The sequence below is a fragment of the Drosophila hydei genome, unplaced genomic scaffold (genome assembly GCF_003285905.1).
Source record: "Drosophila hydei strain 15085-1641.00,03,60 unplaced genomic scaffold, DhydRS2 tig00000413-arrow-arrow-pilon, whole genome shotgun sequence".
Lineage (NCBI taxonomy): Eukaryota > Metazoa > Arthropoda > Insecta > Diptera > Drosophilidae > Drosophila > Drosophila hydei.
This window is the reverse complement of record NW_022045725.1, coordinates 252305-274423: the sequence shown is the minus strand read 5'-3', so window position 1 is coordinate 274423 and position 22119 is coordinate 252305. Positions and strand designations below refer to the sequence as shown.

Here is a 22119-nt window from a genome sequence, read left to right as displayed (position 1 = left end):
TAGTGACATATCTGGGAATAACTAACTGAAGAAGACATCAGGTATGACATTTAATTGAGTTTTAAGGAAGGATGTCAATAATGTCAACTACTATTTGCCATTAACGTTATATTTGGCTTATTTTTGAATTGGTATTCAAAAAATACTGAGTCGATAAATTTGTTTGACATTGAAAGATATCGTTTTGTTCGATCAAAAGTAGCGCGTTTGCACTTGCAGTGGTTCTGCTCGCTTCAAAATGGCCATAGAATCAAAAAAGTTGAGAAATGTAAAAAACGAACTAAGTAAATTGGATAAGGCGACTGCCGAAGTGAAAAATTCAATGGACCAGATTGAAATGGCGCTCGCTCCTAAAGCAAAGCAACCAACTAATCTCGAGGACAAATTAAATAAAATATCCAATGACTTGAAACACATCACAGTTGGTCAGCAGAAAACGCAACTCGAAGTCGGCAAAATCGGTGCGACAGACATAGCTATACTTTATGTATATGTATATACTATATGTGTATTAATTCAATTTATTTTCTTTAGATGGCAAACATTGGATGATTTACATGGATCTGCTGAATCAGAAACTTCAACATTTCGGCTGTACCGTAAACCAGATTCCCAATGCAACTAAAACTTTGTTTTCCATAGATTTTGGCAAAGGCCGTTTCATCATAATCGAAGTCAAGCACACACAAATCTGGCTCATCCAAATCTCTCCACAAAACGCCAATTTTGCTAATATCAAAAAGCATTTGGATGAATCACAAGACCTTATGGGATTGCTCACCTTCTTCTCTTCCATGCCTAAATAGTTGATTTGCCCAATTGTTATAGTATTTGATATATTTACAAGATGTTTAGCTCGACTCGGGGGACACAAAGGCGCACTCGTAGTAAAATATAATTGCGTTTATATACCGATGAAAACCATGAAATAAAAACTCCTCTTTTTGTATGCGGCTAATTTTGTAATTTTTATAAAATATGTATGTATGTAAGCATATATATATATTTATACATATACATATAACAATATATGTGTATATATACATAAATATATATAGATATATATATTAGGTATCACACGCTTTTTCTATTTTTCTTTTGATTTTCTTCACCTCAGCGAATAACAAGATGTAAACATTTCTTCAATAAATATGTCCATTCCTCCCCATAAATTGGACGCAGATTTATGCAGCGACCACATTCTGAATCCAATTCAAGGCGCCACGAATGCGACGCAGACGGGCACGAACTAAAAAGCTGCAGATAAGCATATACTCAACATATGCGTGCCGACCGGTCGACTGGACGCTGCTGCTGCTGCTGTTGCCATGCTGTGGACGACCCTCGCACATGATCTTGGTGGTCAGCGAAAGAAGCCACTGCAGAATCTATGGGAATTGAAAAAATTGTCAGAATGAATAGGTTAACCGACTGCCTGTTGTTGCTCACCTCTGGACTGCTGGGCATGCCGCCTGCTTTGAGCCATTTGGATGGTGCCCACAGAAACAGCTGCAGCACATTGGCCGCAATATCGGGACTAACGCGTTTCGATGGATTTGGATTAAGTATATTGTAGATTAGCTGCTGCATCAGTGGCGGACAGGCATCGCATAGTGGTGGCAGCTGTTCGTGTCGATAATCGCTATTCCTCAGCGAGTAAGTGAGTTCACCTTGAGCGCGAGCAATGCCGGCGCTGGTCGAATAGAAGGGATTGGGCTGGCCAAAGATTTCGTAGGCCAAGGCGCCACATGCCCACAGATCGGCCTTGCTATAGTTGAGCACGGTGAACGGTCCCGGCTGTGTATTAAAGATCTCAGGCGCCATCAGCGCTGCATTGCCACCCTTGTCAATATCGTTGGCTACATAGGGCAAACGCAGTCCATGCACCTTGTCCGCCAGACAGCAACCAAAATCGGATAGCACCAGCAGCGGCGCCGACGATGATGCAGCTTGATCATCGGGCGATAACTGCAATTCGATTAGCACATTATCTGATTTAAGGTCACGATGGGCAACGCCATGGCGACTGAGATGAGTGACCGCCTCCAGCATTTGGGCCAGCAGCAGGATTTTGGTGCGCGTGCTCAATTCGGTGGTGTCCAGTAGACCTCGCAAGCTGTAATCGTAACGTTTCATTAGCAAATATAACGACATATTACGTCCATAGCCCTGCGGATTGATGCGCTGCGGCTGCGCAATCGGATAAAGTATATGGCCGTCGGGGAAATTGCGAACCTCATCACAAAAGAAACCGAACATGCAAACAACATTTGGATGCGGCGGCAGCGTCAAAGTTTGATTTTGCAACAGCCTTTCCCATTCCTCAGCGCTGGCATTCATTCGACGTTGACGTGCCGGCACCGTCTCCTTGTACATGGCGCGCAATATAGACAACGCATTGCTCTGTATATCATAGTTGAACATCATTTTCAAGGCAAGCGGATATCTCTCAATGGATTCGTTTTCTGCATGCACTTGCGGTTGCTGTTGTTGTTGTTGTTGCTGCTGCTCCTCCTGACTGTAAGCGCTTGATTGCTGTTGTTGGTGCTCCTCATGATGCTGCTTCGATATCTGAGTCTGACCATCAACAAAGGCGGCGGCAGCTGTTGGCTGGCTATAGTTGTAAATGTTGTCGACGGAGCCACCAAAATTGTGAACGAAACGCGACATATTCTGTAGTGGTGACATCAACTCATGATTCCATGTTGAGCTCTGGCTTGGCATTTTGTTTGACATAGTTGGACGCAGGGGATTAGCACTGGACTCTTTAGCGTTTTGCTGGCTTATGGGATTCTCCTTAAAATTGGCCGCATAAACCACAGCGGCACAGCCCTTGGCAATGGGCGGACCCACCTCGAGTTGATCAATATTGAAATTGCTGTTCAACGTTTCAGATATCTTATCATGATTCCAGTCTGCCTGCAAGCGGTTAGCTGCCTCGCGGATCTCCCAGCAAACGCCCTCCAGCTCATCCTCTTTGCTCAGCACACCCGACCCGGTGGCCAAACTGACGCCAATTAGAGCAAAAAATGGGGCGGAATCGCCATAAAATAGTTTGCGTGTCGCACGCTGACGCAGCTCCTCGGAATAATTGGTGGTCACACGGCTCAATATATTATCAATGAACAACTTGCGCGCATGCTGGCCAAATCGAAAGAGTCCGCTATTCGCAGGACTGGGCGCTGGCGCTGGACAGCAGCGTGGTACAACATTTGCCGTCGGCTGTTGTACGGCTGAGTTCTAAACGGCAACCAAAGTAGAAATCAATAAAATACAATGTGCGTAAATCAAAACAAATATTTAATAAGTGCTTTATGCTAGGATGACACTTGCAAGGCAATCCCATATGGAGTTAAACTCCTGTCTTCATATCTATTTCTATCTCGCCCTTTGCAATGCTGTTTTTAGACTTATGCTGCTCACTAATATTCATATTCATATTCAATATATAAATATTTTGTGCATTGACGACTGTCATCAATAGCATTCATTTCGTCTATTGCTATCTCGCTCGTTGCAGTGTAGCTTACTAATACACATGCACAATTGGGGAGATGCTTAGGCAAAGTGTCATCTGTAGCATAAATAAAATAAATGCATCTGTACTCACCCGTAAAACATTGACGGATGATAGGGGAAAGCCTCGCTTGCTTCGTGTTTTTAACTGGCTTTGTTCCAAAATGTTGGAGTGTATTTCACGATTCCAATAGCTGCGTAAAACGTAGCGACCATGTTTAACCAGTCGCACGGTTAACAGTCTTACAGACATTTTAACAACAGCAGTTTGTTGTTGTTACTCCGATCCACAACAACACCGCGCTGTGCGAAAGTAACGGAGCGAAAAGCCTGCATAGGGTGAGAGATACAGGTTAATGTATTGTTTTTAAATTTCAATGAGTTCACCTTTTATTTATATTCGCCCTGCGCTTTAGTTGCGTTTGTTGTCCTTGTCGATGTTTATGACTGCGGCGCCACCTTTTGTCATGCGTTGCAGGTATGATCGCCAGCTATCGATATATCGATCGTTGGTTACCGTTTTTCACGATTGTTATTATTTGGTATTGCGTCGTAGGAATAGCTACCGACACTGCTGTTTTTTTGATTTTTTTTTTTAATTTGTTATTTTTTTAGAAATATATACGTATGCACATATCTACACAGTCAAATAGTTATGGTATCCAAATTAAAATGTCTTTAAGACTGTTCTCAATATTTTTTTTCTATAATGTGTATGGAAGTTTCGATTTTGTTCTACGGTCAGAAACGGATAATTTTTTAAATTTAACTCGCCTTGTTGATTGGTTTTCCGGTTGTCACTAGATGATCGGATTTGTGTCGAACTGTTTGTGTGTGTTTCTTTCTCTATTTACACACGTTTCTTTGTTAACAGTTTGTTAAACATCGATATTATTGTTGCTGCTTTGTGGTAGCAAATTAGATAATCATATATACCATGGGATGATTCGACCTATAGCACGTATATATAAGGTGTGAACAGTTAAACTGCACTAATAAAACAAAAAAGCCAGAAATGTAATTTGTTTTTGCACGAAAAGTTCGAGTTTCGGTTAAATTTTACAATAATAACAAGGTGAAGTTCACAAACACAAACAGCTGTCGGTTTGTTGCACAGAGCTGCACTGTAATATAATCGACAGATAATACTGCGTATGCCCAATCGATAGTAACACGAAATGCAGATAGAGTCGATATGGTCAGTCATCATTTTATTCAAATGTATTTATAAAAGTAGTCGATAAAAGTCATACATTTACTTGGGGCCCAACATTTTCTTAGGGTCTACCCATTCTTTAAATTGTTGCTCGGTGATGCCAGCCTTGAGGGCTTCCTGTTTTAGCGTGGTACCATTCTTATGCGCCGTCTTGGCTATAGCCGCTGCCTTGTCATATCCGATGTGGGGATTAAGAGCCGTTACCAACATCAGAGACTCGTTCATGATCTTGGCAATGCGCTCATGATTCGGCTGAATACCTTCCACACAGTTCTTGCTAAAATTGACGCTACCATCCGCTGCAAATAGTATAGTTTAAATGCTTGGATATGATTTCCCTCATCTGGTCACTCACCGAGCAAGCGTATAGAACGCAGGACATTGGACACAATTAAGGGCTTAAATACGTTCAGTTCGAAGTGCCCAAATGCACCGCCTACTGTTACAGCTACCTGGTTACCCATCACCTGTGCACATATCATAGTTAAGGATTCACACTGTGTGGGATTCACCTTGCCCGGCATTATGGAGCTGCCCGGCTCGTTCTCTGGCAGTGAGAGCTCACCCAAGCCGCAACGCGGTCCCGATCCTAAAAACCGAATGTCATTAGCAATCTTCATGAGGCTGACGGCAATGGTGTTCAGTACGCCATGCACTTCGACCATGGCATCTCGAGCAGCTAGAGCTTCAAAGAAATTGGGCGCTGTGACAAAAGGCAAGCTGGTTAGTTCGGCGATGCGAGCTGATACCTTCTCTGCAAAACCTTTGGGGGTATTGAGGCCAGTGCCGACGGCCGTACCTCCCAGGGCCAGCTCATAGACGCGAGGCAGACACGCATCGATGCGTGCCAGCCCATTCGTTAGCTGTTGAGCATAGCCGCTGAACTCCTGGCCCAGTGTCATGGGCACGGCATCCATCAGATGAGTGCGACCGATCTTAATGATGTCCTTGTAATCAACCGCTTTGCAATGCAGGGCGTCCCGCAAATATGAAATGGATGGTTTGAGACGCTTATTGAGCTCTAAAGCGACAGAGATGTGCGAGGCGGCTGGAAAGGTATCGTTGGAGCTTTGCGACTTGTTCACATGGTCGTTAGGATGTACGGGTTTCTTGGAGCCCAGTTCGCCGCCCATCGCCTTGATGGCTGCATTGCTAATCACCTCGTTGGTGTTCATATTTGTCTGTGTGCCGGAGCCCGTCTGCCAGATGACCAGCGGAAAGTGTCCCGCGGCATAGTGTTTGCCAGAGATAACATCATCGCAGGCATTTGCCACAGCATCTGCTATCTTGGGATCCATGCCAAAATCTTTATTAACATTCGCACATGCCTTTTTCAAAATGCCCATGGCTTGAACGACCGGTTTCTGTCAAAGAAATTGATTTGATAGCAATTGTTGCTATTATCAGAGAGGGAGAGAGCGAGGGAAAGGAAGCCAGGGGCATAATTACCGGCATACGTTCGCCTATGTTGCCTATGGGAAAGTTGAGCACCGAGCGCATAGTCTGTGCGCCGTAGAGCCTATCGGCTGGCACTTTCAGCTCGCCAAAGGTGTCTTTTTCCACGCGGTACTTTTCGTCCTGCAGAGCGATGATCAATTATGGAAACTGCACAGCAGAAGCCGTAACTTACGTCTTTTGATTTCATTTTATTTTGCAGCGACAGCGTCGTCGCTAAATGATGATGCCAGCTCTTCAGGACCAGGTGTGGTGGACACAGTAGCTTATGCTTTTTACACAACATTGCGATTAAGTACTTCGATTGTTAATTTTGATTATAATTAAAATAAAAAATCTATTTGTTTCCTTTCATAGAGTTTATGTTCAAGAAGAAATAATAGATGCTTTTTATTGGATTTTCGGACTGATACTGAGCTGCTCGGACGTACACATGTCGTCCAGCTTTCAAATATATCTTGACAGCAAAAGCAAGGTCGACTTTACACTTGGTGCATAATTGGGATGGACAATAATGATGTCTATTTGGGTCCCAGCATTTGTTCGGGTCGCACCCATTCGTTGAACTGTTGCTCTGTCAAATAGCCCAGATTGATGGCCTCCTCCTTCAGTGTGGTTCCATTCTTATGCGCTGTCTTTGCAATCTTGGCCGCCTTGTCGTAGCCAATGTGCGGATTAAGCGCTGTCACCAGCATCAGCGACTCGTTCATGATCTTGGCAATGCGGTCCTTGTTCGCCTGTATGCCATTCACGCAGTTGGCCGTAAAGGTTCGACTACCATCGGCTGCAAAGAAAGAGGAGATAACAAGTGGATGAGAGCTGGTTGGGTGGGACTACAGCGCATTCTTCTCTACTCACAGAGCAGGCGAATGGAGCGCAGGACATTGGATACAATCAGTGGCTTGAAGACGTTCAGCTCGAAATGTCCATTGGCGCCGCCGACAGTGACAGCCACCTGATTGCCCATCACCTGAGCGGAGAGCATGGTGAGTGATTCGCATTGAGTGGGATTCACCTTGCCCGGCATTATGGAGCTGCCCGGCTCGTTCTCTGGCAGTGAGAGCTCACCCAAGCCGCACCGCGGTCCCGAACCTAAAAACCGAATGTCGTTGGCAATCTTCATGAGGCTGACGGCAATGGTGTTCAGTACGCCATGCACTTCGACCATGGCATCGCGTGCAGCTAGAGCTTCGAACTTGTTGGGGGCAGTTACAAAGGGCAGGCCGGTTAGTTGGGCTATTTTGGCAGCGCACTTCTCGGCGAAGCCTTTGCGAGTATTCAGGCCTGTGCCGACAGCAGTACCGCCTAGAGCCAGCTCGTAGACACGGGGCAGGCAGGCATCGATGCGTTCTAGAGCATAGGCCAGCTGTTGGGCATAGCCGCCGAATTCTTGGCCCAGGGTCAGGGGAACAGCGTCCATGGTATGGGTGCGGCCGATCTTAATGATATCCTTGAACTCATTCGACTTGGCGGCCAGCGCATCGTGCAGCGTTTTAATCGCCGGCTTCAGATTGTTGTTCAGCTCCAGAGCGACCGAGATGTGAATGGCCGTGGGGAAGGTGTCATTGGAGCTCTGCGACTTATTGACATGATCGTTCGGATGCACGGGCGTCTTGGAGCCCAGCTTGCCGCCCATCAGCTCAATGGCCCGATTGCTGATGACCTGATGACCAAATGGATGAGCAGGGAATATAAGATTGAGGTTAATAATAAACGCACCTCGTTGACATTCATGTTGCTCTGGGTGCCTGAGCCAGTCTGCCAGATGACTAGGGGGAAGTGATCGTCGTACAGCTTGCCAGAGATAACATCGTCGGCGGCCTTCGAGATGGCCTCGCTGACCTTCTGATCGAGGCCGAACTCTTTGTTGACCTCTGCAGCGGCCTTCTTCAAGATGCCCATGGCCTGGACGACGGGTTTCTGTTACGAATTCACAATTATTCTACCGCTTATAAATTAGTCTTTTTTAAAATGCTTGCCGGCATGCGTTCGGTGGGTCCGCCAATGGGAAAGTTGATCTGGGAGCGCATTGTCTGTGCGCCATAGTATTTATCAGCGGGCACCTTCAGCTCGCCAAAGGTATCGCTCTCCACGCGAAAATCCTGCGAGGCCTGTCAACGAGAAAGGACATATTAATCGGTATACATACATATTTGTACATACAAATGCATGTGTAATACTAAGCAGGTGGCTGACCATTATGCTTCACTTAGCTACTCGTAATTAAATGATTCCGTTCGCCAGCGGCTCCGTCGGATGACTGGCGAATCAGATAAGTCGACCAGCAAATATACAACAGCAAAATGCGGGCAGCGGCAAAAAAATCAAAGCAAGAACAAGCTCAGCAAGTATGGCATATTGTTTGGGTTGGGCCAACATGATTCGCAGATGCCTTACACTACAATTCTATCTTAATTTCTCGATTACTTCCAGCTAAATTTAATTAAACAATTCAATGAACACTAAAGTTGCTAATAGTAGTTCAATTGTTATGAAAAGATTCAATTTCGATTCAGTAGTTCGGTTATATAGTGGTTCGCGAAGGATACGCAGATAAATGCGTTCATTGAACACAGTACATTATTTCAATTAAATAATCAATTCAATTGTTTTCAAGCCAGTAAACTTTTCAATAATTCATATATAAAAATATATATATAATCAAACTTATAAAAATTAAATATATGATTTATTTAAATTTTGATTGACCAACTTCTGTAGGGCACATAAAGTGCGCCTATGCTGAAAAGAGGATTGCGACCCACGGGGCGCGTTTTCTGCTGCTCAGCGGAATTTATGCCTGTTTGCCTGTGTATGTGTCTGACAGTAAGCCAATCTGTTCACTGTGTGTGTGCGCGAGATTTTAACTTTATAGACCCGCTATGCGTAAACAAGCTACGAGTAAGTGTTAAATCTAAGACAATCGAGTAAAAAAACAACACTTTCAAATGTTACAGATTAGAGAGGAGCAAAGGCGCTGCTAACAAGCAACAGTAGTTAGTGGATGCCAAGCAGTGTGGATGACAGGCTAAATAGAGTTCGCACAGTTGTGCGAAACGATTTTCCAATTAGAACATTAACTAAATACAATCAACCGGTTTTCATTATCAAAAACCTGAATAATTGACTTTTTTTTTATTTATTGAAACAGCTGCCAATGTCAGTTTTCAGAATATGTAATTTATATATACATATATATACAAGTATGCCTGCAAAGCAAAGCTTTGAACAGAAGATGTGTGTATGTAAAAATGCTAAAGAAAGTTAAACATGATAGACCTAAAAATACCCTATAGAAATCTACTTTTGTTTTAAGTTAAATAACATCTGTGATTCTATTCATGGGTTGAATCAAACTCCAAAAGCGTAGTTTAAACTTTTACACTAAATTCCAACTGGTTCACAACATATCCAATTGAATGAATTGTGAACATGTTCAAAACAGCATATATAGATCTTGTTGGAATTGTGCACAACTTGTTGAAGTTTTGTTAGCCAAGTTCCGAATGCCAAAATAAAAAATGGGCTCAATTATTACGGAGCTTCTTTTCTACCACTGATTATTATCAGGGCAACGTCTCATATAATCACCTCATATTTGCATAGTATACTTGATTATGAAATGCCGGCAATTGCCACAACAGTGATTCCAATTGGAAATAACTGCAATGCTTGTGTGTGTGCCCGTATGTATTTTAGAGAGGTTTGTTTCCCGCTCGAATCTGTCGAGTGTTGCACTGTAGCATTAAAAGTTGGCTAAAAGGGGCAGTGCAGGTAAAAAATAAAATGCAAAATTACATAAGCGCGCACACTCCACGATAAATCTCCTTACCATGCGAAGACTGCACGCTGCGCTTGCCCATGGCTTGGTTAGCTGTTGAACGCCACGAAGCGTAGAGCGCTGCAAAAGCGGTAGCACCATGTTTATAATATATATGTATAAATAGTTAAATACAGCAGTTGCCAAACAGAATAAAGCCGCGTATATTTCACTAGCTCTCCAACTGGCGGGGACCAGGCACGCAACACAACAATAACAATAAGTGCGATAGACGACTGTTTTGTTTCCAAGAGTATATCGATTAATACGATTAATCGTAGTGAGCAGTTGTATTATTATTATCGTTCACCTCTAAGCAACAGCTGTGACTGCCGTCTGCCGAGTTGCTGCGAGGCGAGCAAAAAAATTGGTGAACATAAATTGTGAATTGAGAAGCAACTAACGCCTCGCCCACACAATGTCAGCGTTAATGAAATCTCTGTGCTTGGCCAAGAAGCTGAGCACTGTCAATCCAGTTTTGCAGGCTCATATTGCCCGCAATCGTGAGTATATTTTGTTATAGTTTCTGTTTTGTTTACGTAACTTCTGCTAAAAGGCTTTTGATAATTGAATTTATCTTACAGTTGCCGGCTGGAATAAGGACTACAAGCCTGGACAATATCCTAAAACCGAAAAGGAACGCGAGGCAGCTGCCAAGAAATATTATCTGCTGCCTGAAGAGTACAAACCCTACGCGGATGATGGACTCGGCTATGGCGACTATCCAAAAGTTGGCGGCGGCCTCGGTGTAGAGTATAAGGATAGCTACTATCCCTATGACTATCCCGAGATCAAACGCAACTTTAATGAGCCAGTAAGCTTGATTAATTTACGCTATAGGATTTTTATCAGCTTATACTTATATTTTTTGGTAGATTTCAGCGGATCATGATTTGTACAGCGAGGATCGCTACTCACAGCCCGATTATCCCCGCTACAATAATAGCTACTACTTTTTGTCCTTCATTGGTGTCATGGGTGGTTGTTTGGCCCTATACTATTGGCTCGAGGATAAGAAAATGTATCGACCAGTGGCCGCCAAACAGTATCCCGCTGACGGCGTCAAGCACTACACCTTCGAACGTTAGGGATACCAAGCCGCCCAGCAGCTTGTGTGTAGTTTTCTATTACTTGTTTTGCTTCGCCTTTATCGTAAATTAGGCAATTTACCAACGCATATGTACAATTAAAAAAAAAACAAATTCAAATGTCTTCAGTTCCGTTCTTTTTTATGCCTAAAGCGGGAGTTTGTGGGCTGCAAAGCAAATAAATCGATGTGTTATTCAATTCACGATTTGGTCCTTCTCCCTTCATGTGCAGTTCGTGAACATATGCAAACATTTTAGTGGCAGCAAAAGGAGAAGCCATGGAAGTGGTAAATATATCGATAGATGATCATTTTATCTACATTATTTGAATACTTCTCAAAAAATATATTTATTGTTGGCGACATAACCTAAAAACTTTAAATATTTATTTGTTAAATTTATATATAAATGCATAAATTTGAAAATTAGAAATATATAAAAAAAAATAATGATTATTTTATAGTAGTTAAATGTAAATTACTTTAAATTACATTTAATCCTTACAATTAATATTTATGAAATAGATGAAACCTAACTTACAATGTTTTTTAGACAAAATCATCTGTAAACATGGAATATATAATATATAGAAGAAAAACGCGCACAAACTTAACTCGAATGAAATGAAAATGATGAAAAAATGATTGAAAAAATGATGATGAGCAGAACAGCTATTGGGGATTACTCCACTATATAATTCGGATGGACAACAAGGAGCGGATCGTTTTCCAGCTCTTCATCGCCAGCTGATGCTTTGGGGCTCTTGGCAAAGGGCTTTAGATTGGTGGTTTTAAGAGGTATGATGACCTGATCGTGATAGATGAGACGATCGATTAGCTTCTCGATGAGATTCTTTCTTGATATGAGCTCATCCTCGGACTCTATCTGCTCGGCCACCTGCTCCAGATACCAGGTGACAACATCGCTTCTTCTCATGCCCGTATCTGTGCCCTCCACCTCGCAGCGTGACTCCTCGCCTCGCATATGCAGCACCAGCATGGTGGAAAGATTTTTATAATCCTCAAAGGATAACGTGAACTTCTTCTTTTGGAGTGCACTGCCAGATGTATCTACGGCATCGGCGTCCGTATTGGCAGCGGCACCATTGTTCTCCATGTCAATGTCGTGTTCTATGCCATCGTCCACATCCAGAGGCTCATCATCATCCAAATGAATGTCCGGCTGTTCGACACGGATGATTGATTTGTTGAGCAAACGGAATGCCTCCTTGACATGACGCTCGAGCACACGATTGGAGCACTCCAGCTTGGCCATGGCCTCGCTCAGCCGTATCATCGACTCCAGCTGACGCACGGTAATTCGCCAAGTGCTGCGACCCGAGGAGCCGGTATCGCGTTGCCTCAAATGTCCATAGTTCTCCACGAGCATTTTGCCCGCCTCCATGCCAATTATCGGCTTGAATTGGCGTGCGAATGTCACATAGCGTAGTACCTCCTCTCGTGTGTATGCACGCTCCACGGACTCCTCGATGTTCGAGTGCAGATCCACGATTTTGCGGGCAATGGCATAGTCCACCACCTCGTTGCACTCGTCCACCAAAATGAAGAACAGATCGAAACGTGACATAATCGGAGCCGACAGCTGAATATTCTGCTGAAGACTCTTGGAGCGATCGTAGCGTCCATTGATGGGATTTGCAGCTGCCAAAATGGAGGTGCGTGCGTTGAGCGTGGCTCGAACACCAGCGCGAGCTATTGATATGGTCTGCTGTTCCATGGCTTCGTGTATAGCTACCTGATCGCGTTGATCCATCTTGTCGAACTCATCAATGCAGCAGATTCCATTATCCGCCAACATCAGGGCGCCCGCCTCAATAACAAAATCGAAGCTCTCCTCGTCACGGACCACGGCGGCGGTTAGACCCGCTGCGGAGGATGCCTTGCCCGAGGTGTAGATGGCGCGTGGAGAGAAATCGGAGACCTGCTTAAGAAACTGCGATTTGGCTGTGCTCGGATCACCAACAATGCAAACGTTTACATCGCCACGCAGCGAGGTCTTCTCCGTGGTTGTCTTGGCCACGCCTCCGAATAGCTGTAGGAGTATGCCACGCTTCACTTCATCGTTTCCATATATCGAGGGAAAGAGACTGCTTATCAGATTTTGATAGAGATTGCGATCTTTGGACATCTCATAGATCATTTGCCACTCGGCATCGGTCATCTGCTTCTTCATATCTTCAGCCGTCACCTCGGACATGGGCAGATCTGTGCCGCCAAAGCGTGCAGTGGTCGCTTGGACGCTGCATGCCAGAAAGGCCATACGATAGTTCAGCTCTCGCACGCCCAAAGCCTTGAGTCCGGTGACACCATCGGCACCTTCGCCTGGCTTATGGCGGGAGCCCATTTCGGCTCTGGTGCCCGGCGTGCTCAGCACGCTTACATCTGGGACCACAATGAGGGTGCCGGTGAAATCATAACGGTCACCAGCCTGCACCGTCTCCACCAGCTCGGAGCGCAATATGATCTCTACGGCACGCGGAATGCAGCCGCGTGGCAGCTCCGCTTGCGTCTCCTGGATGCGTATCTTCTGGAAGTCAAGGAACAGCGACTTCTCCACATCCAGCATGAAACGACGGCGATTTGCACACACGGGATTGCGACAAATGGTCGGATTGGTAAACTTGAATTGCTGTTCAACATTTCGGATTTCCGTTTGGCAGTCGAGGCACATGAAGGTGCCGGACACAAGCTCCGGATGTACGGGATGCGTGCGCACCACCTGGCCGGAAATACGGATAAGTGTTCCAATCTTCGAGGTGGTTAGATCGCGCACTTTATGTCGCGTCGGCACCTCCGTGAAGGCCACATAACAATCTTTGTTGGTCTTGAGGCCAATACGATCTTTCACATAGTTCGAAACGGATTGGCAGAGAAACGGATATACATGATAATATTCCTCAATAATGGCCGTGGCTAGGTTCTGATTATATTTCTCTACATCTTCGAAACTCACTTCGAGCGTGCAGCGATCGGGCGACTCGAGATTGGCGGCGGGTCGAGTATATTTGATTTCTCCATCCTCTTTGAATTCTTCAAGAAAATCTTGAAAGAGTTTTTGGGTGCGTAAGCCAACCTCATCTTTGACACGCAGCTGTCCGATTTGTGCATCCGCAACATCCATTTCGTTTAATTCTTTTACAGCAAATAACTCCGAAACGCTCAACAAACAATGTGCCGACTATGATGCTATTTACTGCGTGTTTCTTTTTGCCAATCTTCGCGCCTTTTTTGACAATTCGCGCTGACAGCGGCTTTGTATGAATTATCGATATTTCACCGATTCAATATACGTTTTAGGTAAATGGGTCATAATAATATTTGTATCCTATATGAATATTATATATATTCATATTTATATATTTTCTTACCTAATAGAATGTTTTTAATAGCTATTTAGTTCAAACAAAAACTTATCGATAGTTGTGCTTGCGGTCAACAGTCTGGCAGCACTGCAATACGATATATTACTCTTTCGACGGCGGGTTTTTACGCAAGTTACCATCGCTAACGCGTGTGAGCTGACTAGGGAATTATTGATTCCGAAATTTGATAAAAGAGATATATATTTATTAAAATTTATTTAATGGCATACGTCTATAAAACGCGCGTTACATTAGCACAATAATAGGAATAACGTTTACACAGCACCTGCGACTGTCAACTGATTTAAGCTAGTCAGCAGCAGCAGTCCACCAACACACACACACAAAGCACACACATACAGCCAAAATGGTGGACGCTGCCAGACAAATGCTCGATGAGCTAATGGGCCGCAATCGAAATTTGCATCCATCTGAGGCTGGACAAGCGGTCAATTGGGAAGATCCAGAGGTAAGTCGCGGACAGATCATGATGCTTGCATCATTATTATAGACGTCCTCAGTGTGATATAATCGCATTTCTTGGCAAAGTCAAGTGCTATTGCATTTATTTATGATCATCTTCATTGCATTGTTTTTATTGCCGGCTAAGCACAGTGCACAACGAAAGTTGTGAGACGATCCTTATTATGCTTGCGGCCAGCGCGGCTCAACTTTGTTTACATTTTGTTCAAGTGGAAATATACTGAGTAATAGAAAGAATATACACATATTTGTTTAACAGTATCAATAGATAGTTAATGTTAGATTGGAAGTATGTTAGAATTCAATTAAATTTAACATGTGTCATTTCCAACTGTTTGTATTTGAATACATCTATTAGAAGATAAACTTTTATGTTCGAATTTGATCTTATTTAAGAGATTTTATAAACCCATCACATTCATTTTGCATTGTCTCCTGCCTTTTTAGTTCTGTCAATTCTACAATGTGAAATTCTGTCCACACGATCTATTTATTAATACTCGTGCGGATTTGGGCCCTTGCACGCGTATCCACGACGAAGAGGCGAAACATTTGTACGAGGTGGCGCGTCCGTCGCAGCGCAAACGCCATACAGAGGATGAGTTTCTGCGCTTCTGCAATGTGATGCTGCACGATGTCGATCGGAAGATACAGAAGGGCAAACAGCGGCTGCAGCTAATGCAGCGGGATCATCCGTCAGGGACAATGTCGCAAGCGGCCAAGCATCAGGAGCACCTTAACAATCTAACTGCACGCATCAATAAACTGTTGGCCGAGGCTGAAGAGGCGGGCATACGCGGTGACGTGGATCAGGCGCAGGATCTGATGTTACTATGCGAGGATCTCAAGGAGGAGAAGGAGACGTTGAATCAACAATATGAAGCGCACATGAAGAACTATCACAAGCAGCGCGCGCCTCCACCACCAACAACTACAACCACATCCACGCCCACCACACCAACAACAAACGCGACTGAAGCCCCAAATGTGGACCAGCCGCCACTTGCTAGTCCCGTAGCCAACGTAGAAAACGTAGCCAGCGATACGATTGCCCTCGAAAGCAACGAAACGCATGAAACGGTCGATGAGGCAACAGTAACCCCAACAACAATAGCAACTGCAACATCAAGCGCTGGCGCATCGCCCACAGCCACTGCATCCCCCATAGCCGACACCCAAGACAAATTGGAGTCCAAGACCGATGGCAAACAGTCAGCCAATTGGTCGCACGAAGTGCTGCCCGAAAAACAAATGAAGGTGTGCGAAATATGCGGCGCCTTTCTGATTGTGGGAGATGCACAGCAGCGCATCGAGGATCACTTGATGGGCAAACAGCATTTGGGTTATTCCAAGCTACGCAATGCTGTCGCCGAGATCAATGAGCGGCGTCAAAAGGAGCACGAAGAGGAGGAGCGCAGACGACGCGATGATCGTGTGCAACGCTTTCACAACAGCTACGACAGCAGGCGGTAAATCAGCTCTTACTATATTTACATTTATATATATATATATATTCTTTAATATATGTACTTTCCCTCTCTCTTTCTCTCTATGTATATATATCTATTGCACTTCATTTCGTGCAGCGATCAGCGCGACTATCGGGAACGCAGTCGTGACTATCCGCCCAATCGTCAATCGTCGGACAGGCGGCATCGTAAGTTTGCACACGGCACAGTTATTTAATTTCAGTTTCAGCTTTTTGATTTGGCATTTTGCGTTATTAACTTTCTAACTGTCTTTCGACCCTTGCACAGATCATCACAAATCGCATCATGGTCATTCGTATTCGCGCAGTGGCAGCCACAACAGCAGCAGCAGCAGTCGACGCAGCAGTCACAATCATCATTACCGCCACGACAGTCGGGAGCGGCATGGTCGCAGTCGCAGTCGCAGTCGTTACTAGGATACAACCAAAACAATAACAGCAACAACAATAACAAAGAGCAACAGCTAACAAAGAAAAAGAAACAACAACCGCAACAGACTATGATAACAAAAAAAAAGCAAAGCAAATTAACAAACTCTTGTAAATGTAACGCAAAATGCAAAATTAGCTGAAGATACTACGCAACAACAACAATAACAACATGAACTCACTGGCCCAGTGCCACGCCCCCTCCCACCACCACACACTCCATGCAGCATCGAGGTACTCCAAAAAAATAATATTTCAATAATCTATAAAAAACATTAAGATCAGACAGTCTATGGGGCACGCATGTGTGTGTGACACGTGTGCACCTGTGCCAAACATGCAAAGGATCTGAGGTGAGTTCAATAACAGACTATCTAAAACGCTATTCATATAACTCCAACTTGTACACGTACTCGTAGTCCAGCCAAGAAAACCAAAAAAATTAAATATATATATACTCCATATGTAATCTCCATCTGTACAAAGACAGGCACAAATTGTCTTGAAAAAAAAACCTAAAAGAATATTTAACAGAAAACAAGAAAACTTAAATTCACTCTATAAAAAAACACACACACACACACACACAGACACAACACGAATAGTTAACATAGATGACAGATTTATGTTTGCACAAGGCTCGCCTGCTCCGGTCTTATCTATATATATTTCTATATGTTAGCTCTATGCATGCTCTTTGTGCAACTAGAAAATGGGGCAGCTGCTTTGTTAGGAATAGTTAAATGAAACATGAAAGTAGTCCTCTGCTGAGTATCTTTTAGAGAATCCAAATTGTCTGTATATACAAAAAAAAGAAGAAAACTTAGGATTGCAGTGATGAAACACTTGTCATGTCTTTAAATGAAACAAACTGTCGAATAGCAAGTTAATTTATTCACAATATTAAAAATTAAAAATGTTTCAATTCCAATTATTTAATTTTCCACTGTTTCAATATGCTATAGTGAAAACAATTGTCAAATTTCGCTTTTTATTTCGCAAACACTGTGATAGCATCTTAGTGGCTGTTAGGCATGTTCCAATTCCACCTGTTCCAACACAACCCAATGCATCTACAAGCGTATTTCTGCACTCAATTTATCACATTGCCAAACAAAATCGTATTCGCTATACAACTGAACCGGAACAATATGAGAACCGAAACAGGCAACCATAGAAGAGCCTCTCGTCGCACTGGTCTGGATTGTAGATAGCAACTCACGCATATATATGCTGACAAACCGATTGTGAAAGAGGAATGTGGAATTACGAGAACCCAAGCATATATAATTCTAGTCCTTTGAGGTTAGATCCATTCCCATGAGATGAAATGAGATGAGAGAAAAGTGTAAACGGAAGCAGGTTAGTTCAATTTGGTTGATGGGAATACTTACACACACCAACACACACACACACACCATCACATACACACTCAGTGACAACGACATAGATATACAAAAACTGAATATATAACTCACAGAACGCTGGGAATGAGAGTATCCTTGTTGTACTTGTTATTGGAGATACGTTCAAATTGATTGTACCAGGTATTTACCACTCGACAACAAATTAACTAACATAAAAAATTAAAAAAAACTATAAATAAATCAACTTAAAAACAAAAACAAATTATATATATATATATAGAAAATTCTTTTAAGTAAATTCATATGTACTATATATTATGATATAATGGAACACCCACACAGATATCATGTTTGCATGGGAATGGCATGTGCTTTGGTGGTTCGCGATGGTTCGGTACAGCGGTACAACAGAACCAGGGATCCACGATCCAATCACGATCCGTTCTAATGCGAGTTTTGCCAGCCGATCAGGGTCAGGGTTGCATTAAGCTTGAATTGTTCTATACGTTAACGGTTAATCCGACCCAGAGGTACGTAATCCTCTCTCGCTCACACACACACACGCACACAAACACACACACACGCACACACACACACACACACACACACACACACACACACAGAAACACACAGCAACTCTCTCACTCTCTCTCTCTTTCACTCTTGTCTATCAATGAATATTTGCTGTAGTCATTTAGTCACTAGGAAGAGTGAAATAATTGAAAGAATTCAAAATTTGAACCTGCCTAAAGGCCCGATCACACTGAACAACACATGAACCGGTTATTGAGGCTTTCCGAGACTCGCAAGTGCGTCAGGTACATTTTCTTCAATCATATATTTATGCCTTTTCCAAATTTATAAATATATATATTCGAAAATCCTTTGTCTGTGTCTTTTCAATTTGCTAATGTATGCTAAAGTTGAAAATATATATGTGTACCACAGAAATTTTAATATAAAAACATATATTACTCAATATAATTTACTCAAAAATTGATCATTGCTCAATTTTGTAGAACGATTTGGCAGGGGCATAGAGACTTCGGCTAGGCCGAAATTGATTTCATGTTTATTGTTGTTGTACTTTCCAATGTACAAACAAATGTTGAAACGAAATGGGAAAGAACACAAGATAATATATGTATGTTTGTATATTTATATGTATATATATATACATATATATATATATATATATATATATACATGAGTGAACAATGCGATAATTGCAGCAGTGATCGATATTTGGTTTGAATTCGTTATCGAACTTGCGAATCAATAAAGAAGCAGAGGTAATTGCAATTGATTATCATTTAATGATATATACATATATGTATATATATATATATATATCAGTAAATGCTATATGCATGTATATATATATCTATATATATACATATATATATTATTGATAGCTTTGTAGTTATAGGCGAGTGCAGCGTCATATATGAATTTGTATACCCTACCCAAAAATTACCAAAGCATTTACTGCGTATGCCCATGTTTTATATATACATATATATGTATATGTATTTGTATATTGACTAAATAAATACTTCACATACACTAATTATCGTTATAGCCCAAGTATTCCATAGTACTTAAGCAGCCGATCTTCTCAAGTGGTTAGCAACACTCGACCTCTCCACTCCCCTACACTCTCTCACACACACACAGACAACTCAGACACACTCTCTGTTAATATGTAACTGATGGGCTCAACAAAATACATATACATATCTATATCAATATATATATATATTTATATACACAATATATATATACATATATATGTATCTATACGCCCAGCCTTTTGAGATTATAATGATATATATATTAAGCAATGCGCGCGTTTATCGTAACTATATACCCACGTCATATGCTCATGTATCCAAATCTGATTTTTCCCCTCAGAAGTTTCGGGTGCTCTATTTCTTTAGTTTATTCAAAAAATGAAATGAAAATAACACTCAAGTGCCATATTTGTATGCTGATTTTGTTCTCTACAAACATTTGCAGGATTCAACGGATGCGCATGTTCTTCCAGTCTTCAATCGGCGATCGGCAAGTGGCAAGCTCCGTTTCGGAGAGCGAGAGAACACATATGCCTGGGCCCCAAATGTGGAGCCACTCCAGGTAACTTGCTTTGCCAACCCACAACAAACACCAGTTATGTTTCTTCAAGACAGACGAATGCAGACGCCATGGAGTGCCTAGTCAAAGGAGCAACGAGTAGCGAGTAACGAGTAGTGAGAATAACGAGTAACGAGTAGCGAGCAGCGAGAGTGACGGGCTCACTGTATCTTCCACTCATGTTAACTGTATTAAGGCATGAGATACGAGGTGAATTTCAATTTATCTCACTTTTTCTACATATATATATCTATATATATATATTTTATATATGTATATATATACATATATAATTTATAAATTGCTCCCACTCCATCATCCTTCTCTGTTTGTTGCCAAACAAACACGATCCAAACAATTGTTAAATATTTAATTCTATTTTGGCCACGTTGTATCTTTCACAAATATTGGCAATAGCAATTTATGCATATATATATTAATATATATATGCTCATATATATATATATATATATATATATATATATATATATATATATATATATATATATTTATATATATTTATATATATATTCGGTTCTGTTAATTTGAATTTTTGAATTTAGTTTTGTTCATGTTGGTTCGCGCGCTTTTGTGAAGGATATTGACGCATCCGCCTTTCGTTATGTATTTAGAAAAAAATATATATATAATAATATATATTAAATATATATTTTTAATTTTTCATTTGATTCGCAAACGAGAATACAATAAAAAGTACAGAACCAACTAATAATTACATTAAAAAAAAAAAGAAAAAGAAAAGCGAAAAGCAAAAAGTAACAACAAAATGTAGTCCATATAAAGGCGAGTTTTTAATTATTACATGCATATATATAACTTACATCTACACTTAATACCTATTACAATTAATGATAATAATACCATTCAAAATCGCGATAATTTTTTATTGAAACAAAACAAAGCAAAAATGAAAAACCAAAAAAAAAATGAAAAAGAAAAAATAAAAACCACAAGGAAAAAAACAATAAAAAAACAAAAACTATGCAAACGATTGCGCAATCCTGAAAACATTGTTCTTTATTTGTTTTTACATGGGTTTATTTACAGCTGTTGAATAGTGCTTTACCCGTTCTTGCCCATAGTCTGTTCAATACAATTTTAAATGTGATTACAAAGCAAAATCACGATTTGTTATCGTTATCGATATTCTGTTTCGTTCAGGCTTAAATTAATGCTCTATACCAGCAGAATAAGAACTGGTTCGATTTAAGTTTCACCATTTTGAGTATTGACAGTTACTTTTTGAAAAATATGGCGCTATCGAGCGCATATGTGTCCAATAATAACCAAATTTACTTATATCAATATTTTCGATTGCGCCGTGCCTTAAAGGGCGTTCTCTACAATTTATAGGTCTTTCTGAGGAAAATAGTTTTCTTGTTGAACTTGGTTATGTCAGCTTTAAAGTTATGATTTAATTATTTTTTATGCCGATCTGCCACGCCGCCTAATCTAGGCGATGTATCAAACGAGGCAAAACACACATGATGAATAGATGCATCTCAAATTTCAAGCTAGATAGACAGAATACAGTTTTCCCCTTTGTAACGAGTATTAAAAATGCCATCTTGATTGTTTTTAGCCATTGTGTATATATTTGTTGTAATTTATTTATATATTTATATCGATAATGTATACGTCTCATAGTTTTGTTGCCATTTATTGTTTGTATTTGCATTTACAATTAATATCTACAGCAATCTATATATGAATTTATATA

At 41.7% G+C, this 22119-nt stretch overlaps 8 protein-coding genes across 14 annotated transcripts; 4 read left to right on the top strand and 4 right to left on the bottom strand.

Moving 5' to 3' along the window:
• Positions 1-146: 146 nt before the first annotated feature.
• On the top strand, positions 147-929 carry LOC111597356. The gene is made up of 2 exons (XM_023312005.2): positions 147-461; positions 535-929. The coding sequence occupies exons 1-2, from the start codon at positions 239-241 to the stop codon at positions 804-806; spliced, it is 495 nt and encodes a 164-aa protein (XP_023167773.1). The 5' UTR covers positions 147-238; the 3' UTR covers positions 807-929.
• Positions 930-1074: 145 nt separating this feature from the next.
• LOC111597360 (probable serine/threonine-protein kinase DDB_G0267686) lies at positions 1075-4641 on the bottom strand. The gene is made up of 4 exons (XM_023312014.2): positions 3904-4641; positions 3611-3846; positions 1450-3240; positions 1075-1388 (listed from the first exon to the last, which is right to left on the bottom strand). Exons 2-4 carry the CDS (start codon positions 3767-3769, stop codon positions 1185-1187), a joined length of 2154 nt encoding a protein of 717 aa, XP_023167782.2. The 5' UTR covers positions 3770-3846; positions 3904-4641; the 3' UTR covers positions 1075-1184.
• A 64-nt stretch (positions 4642-4705) lies between these two features.
• Positions 4706-6483, bottom strand: LOC111597361 (probable fumarate hydratase, mitochondrial). Its single transcript, XM_023312016.2, has 4 exons — positions 6363-6483; positions 6182-6310; positions 5088-6096; positions 4706-5031 (listed from the first exon to the last, which is right to left on the bottom strand). The coding sequence occupies exons 1-4, from the start codon at positions 6471-6473 to the stop codon at positions 4772-4774; spliced, it is 1509 nt and encodes a 502-aa protein (XP_023167784.1). The 5' UTR covers positions 6474-6483; the 3' UTR covers positions 4706-4771.
• Positions 6484-6536: 53 nt separating this feature from the next.
• LOC111597362 (fumarate hydratase, mitochondrial) lies at positions 6537-10203 on the bottom strand. Of its 2 annotated transcripts, none has more exons than XM_023312017.2 (5): positions 10020-10203; positions 8167-8298; positions 7907-8107; positions 7046-7850; positions 6537-6971 (listed from the first exon to the last, which is right to left on the bottom strand). In XM_023312017.2, exons 1-5 carry the CDS (start codon positions 10107-10109, stop codon positions 6709-6711), a joined length of 1491 nt encoding a protein of 496 aa, XP_023167785.1. In that variant the 5' UTR covers positions 10110-10203; the 3' UTR covers positions 6537-6708. The 2 variants fall into 2 exon arrangements, with proteins under 2 accessions (XP_023167785.1, XP_023167786.1); XM_023312018.2 differs by lacking the exon at positions 10020-10203 and adding an exon at positions 8384-8464.
• A 99-nt stretch (positions 10204-10302) lies between these two features.
• Positions 10303-11205, top strand: LOC111597363 (NADH dehydrogenase [ubiquinone] 1 beta subcomplex subunit 8, mitochondrial). The gene is made up of 3 exons (XM_023312019.2): positions 10303-10510; positions 10592-10821; positions 10883-11205. Exons 1-3 carry the CDS (start codon positions 10426-10428, stop codon positions 11093-11095), a joined length of 528 nt encoding a protein of 175 aa, XP_023167787.1. The 5' UTR covers positions 10303-10425; the 3' UTR covers positions 11096-11205.
• A 441-nt stretch (positions 11206-11646) lies between these two features.
• On the bottom strand, positions 11647-14351 carry LOC111597247 (DNA replication licensing factor Mcm6). Its single transcript, XM_023311847.2, has one exon. The coding sequence runs from the start codon at positions 14234-14236 to the stop codon at positions 11777-11779; it is 2460 nt and encodes an 819-aa protein (XP_023167615.2). The 5' UTR covers positions 14237-14351; the 3' UTR covers positions 11647-11776.
• A 238-nt stretch (positions 14352-14589) lies between these two features.
• LOC111597318 (luc7-like protein 3) lies at positions 14590-16904 on the top strand. The gene is made up of 4 exons (XM_023311947.2): positions 14590-14946; positions 15408-16429; positions 16547-16617; positions 16718-16904. Exons 1-4 carry the CDS (start codon positions 14845-14847, stop codon positions 16864-16866), a joined length of 1344 nt encoding a protein of 447 aa, XP_023167715.2. The 5' UTR covers positions 14590-14844; the 3' UTR covers positions 16867-16904.
• A 9-nt stretch (positions 16905-16913) lies between these two features.
• On the top strand, positions 16914-20977 carry LOC111597319. Of its 6 annotated transcripts, XR_003944239.1 has the most exons (6): positions 16914-17231; positions 17893-18240; positions 18588-18775; positions 20265-20381; positions 20431-20588; positions 20942-20977. XR_003944239.1 is itself a non-coding variant. In XM_023311948.2 (5 exons), exons 2-5 carry the CDS (start codon positions 18214-18216, stop codon positions 20486-20488), a joined length of 390 nt encoding a protein of 129 aa, XP_023167716.1. In that variant the 5' UTR covers positions 16914-17231; positions 17893-18213; the 3' UTR covers positions 20489-20728. The 6 variants fall into 6 exon arrangements, 2 of the variants coding, with proteins under 2 accessions (XP_023167716.1, XP_023167717.1); XR_002751311.2 differs by lacking the exon at positions 20942-20977 and adding an exon at positions 18936-19054 and having other exon boundaries at positions 17893-18425; positions 20265-20728; XR_002751310.2 differs by lacking the exon at positions 20942-20977 and adding an exon at positions 18936-19063 and having other exon boundaries at positions 17893-18425; positions 20265-20728.
• Positions 20978-22119: the final 1142 nt, after the last annotated feature.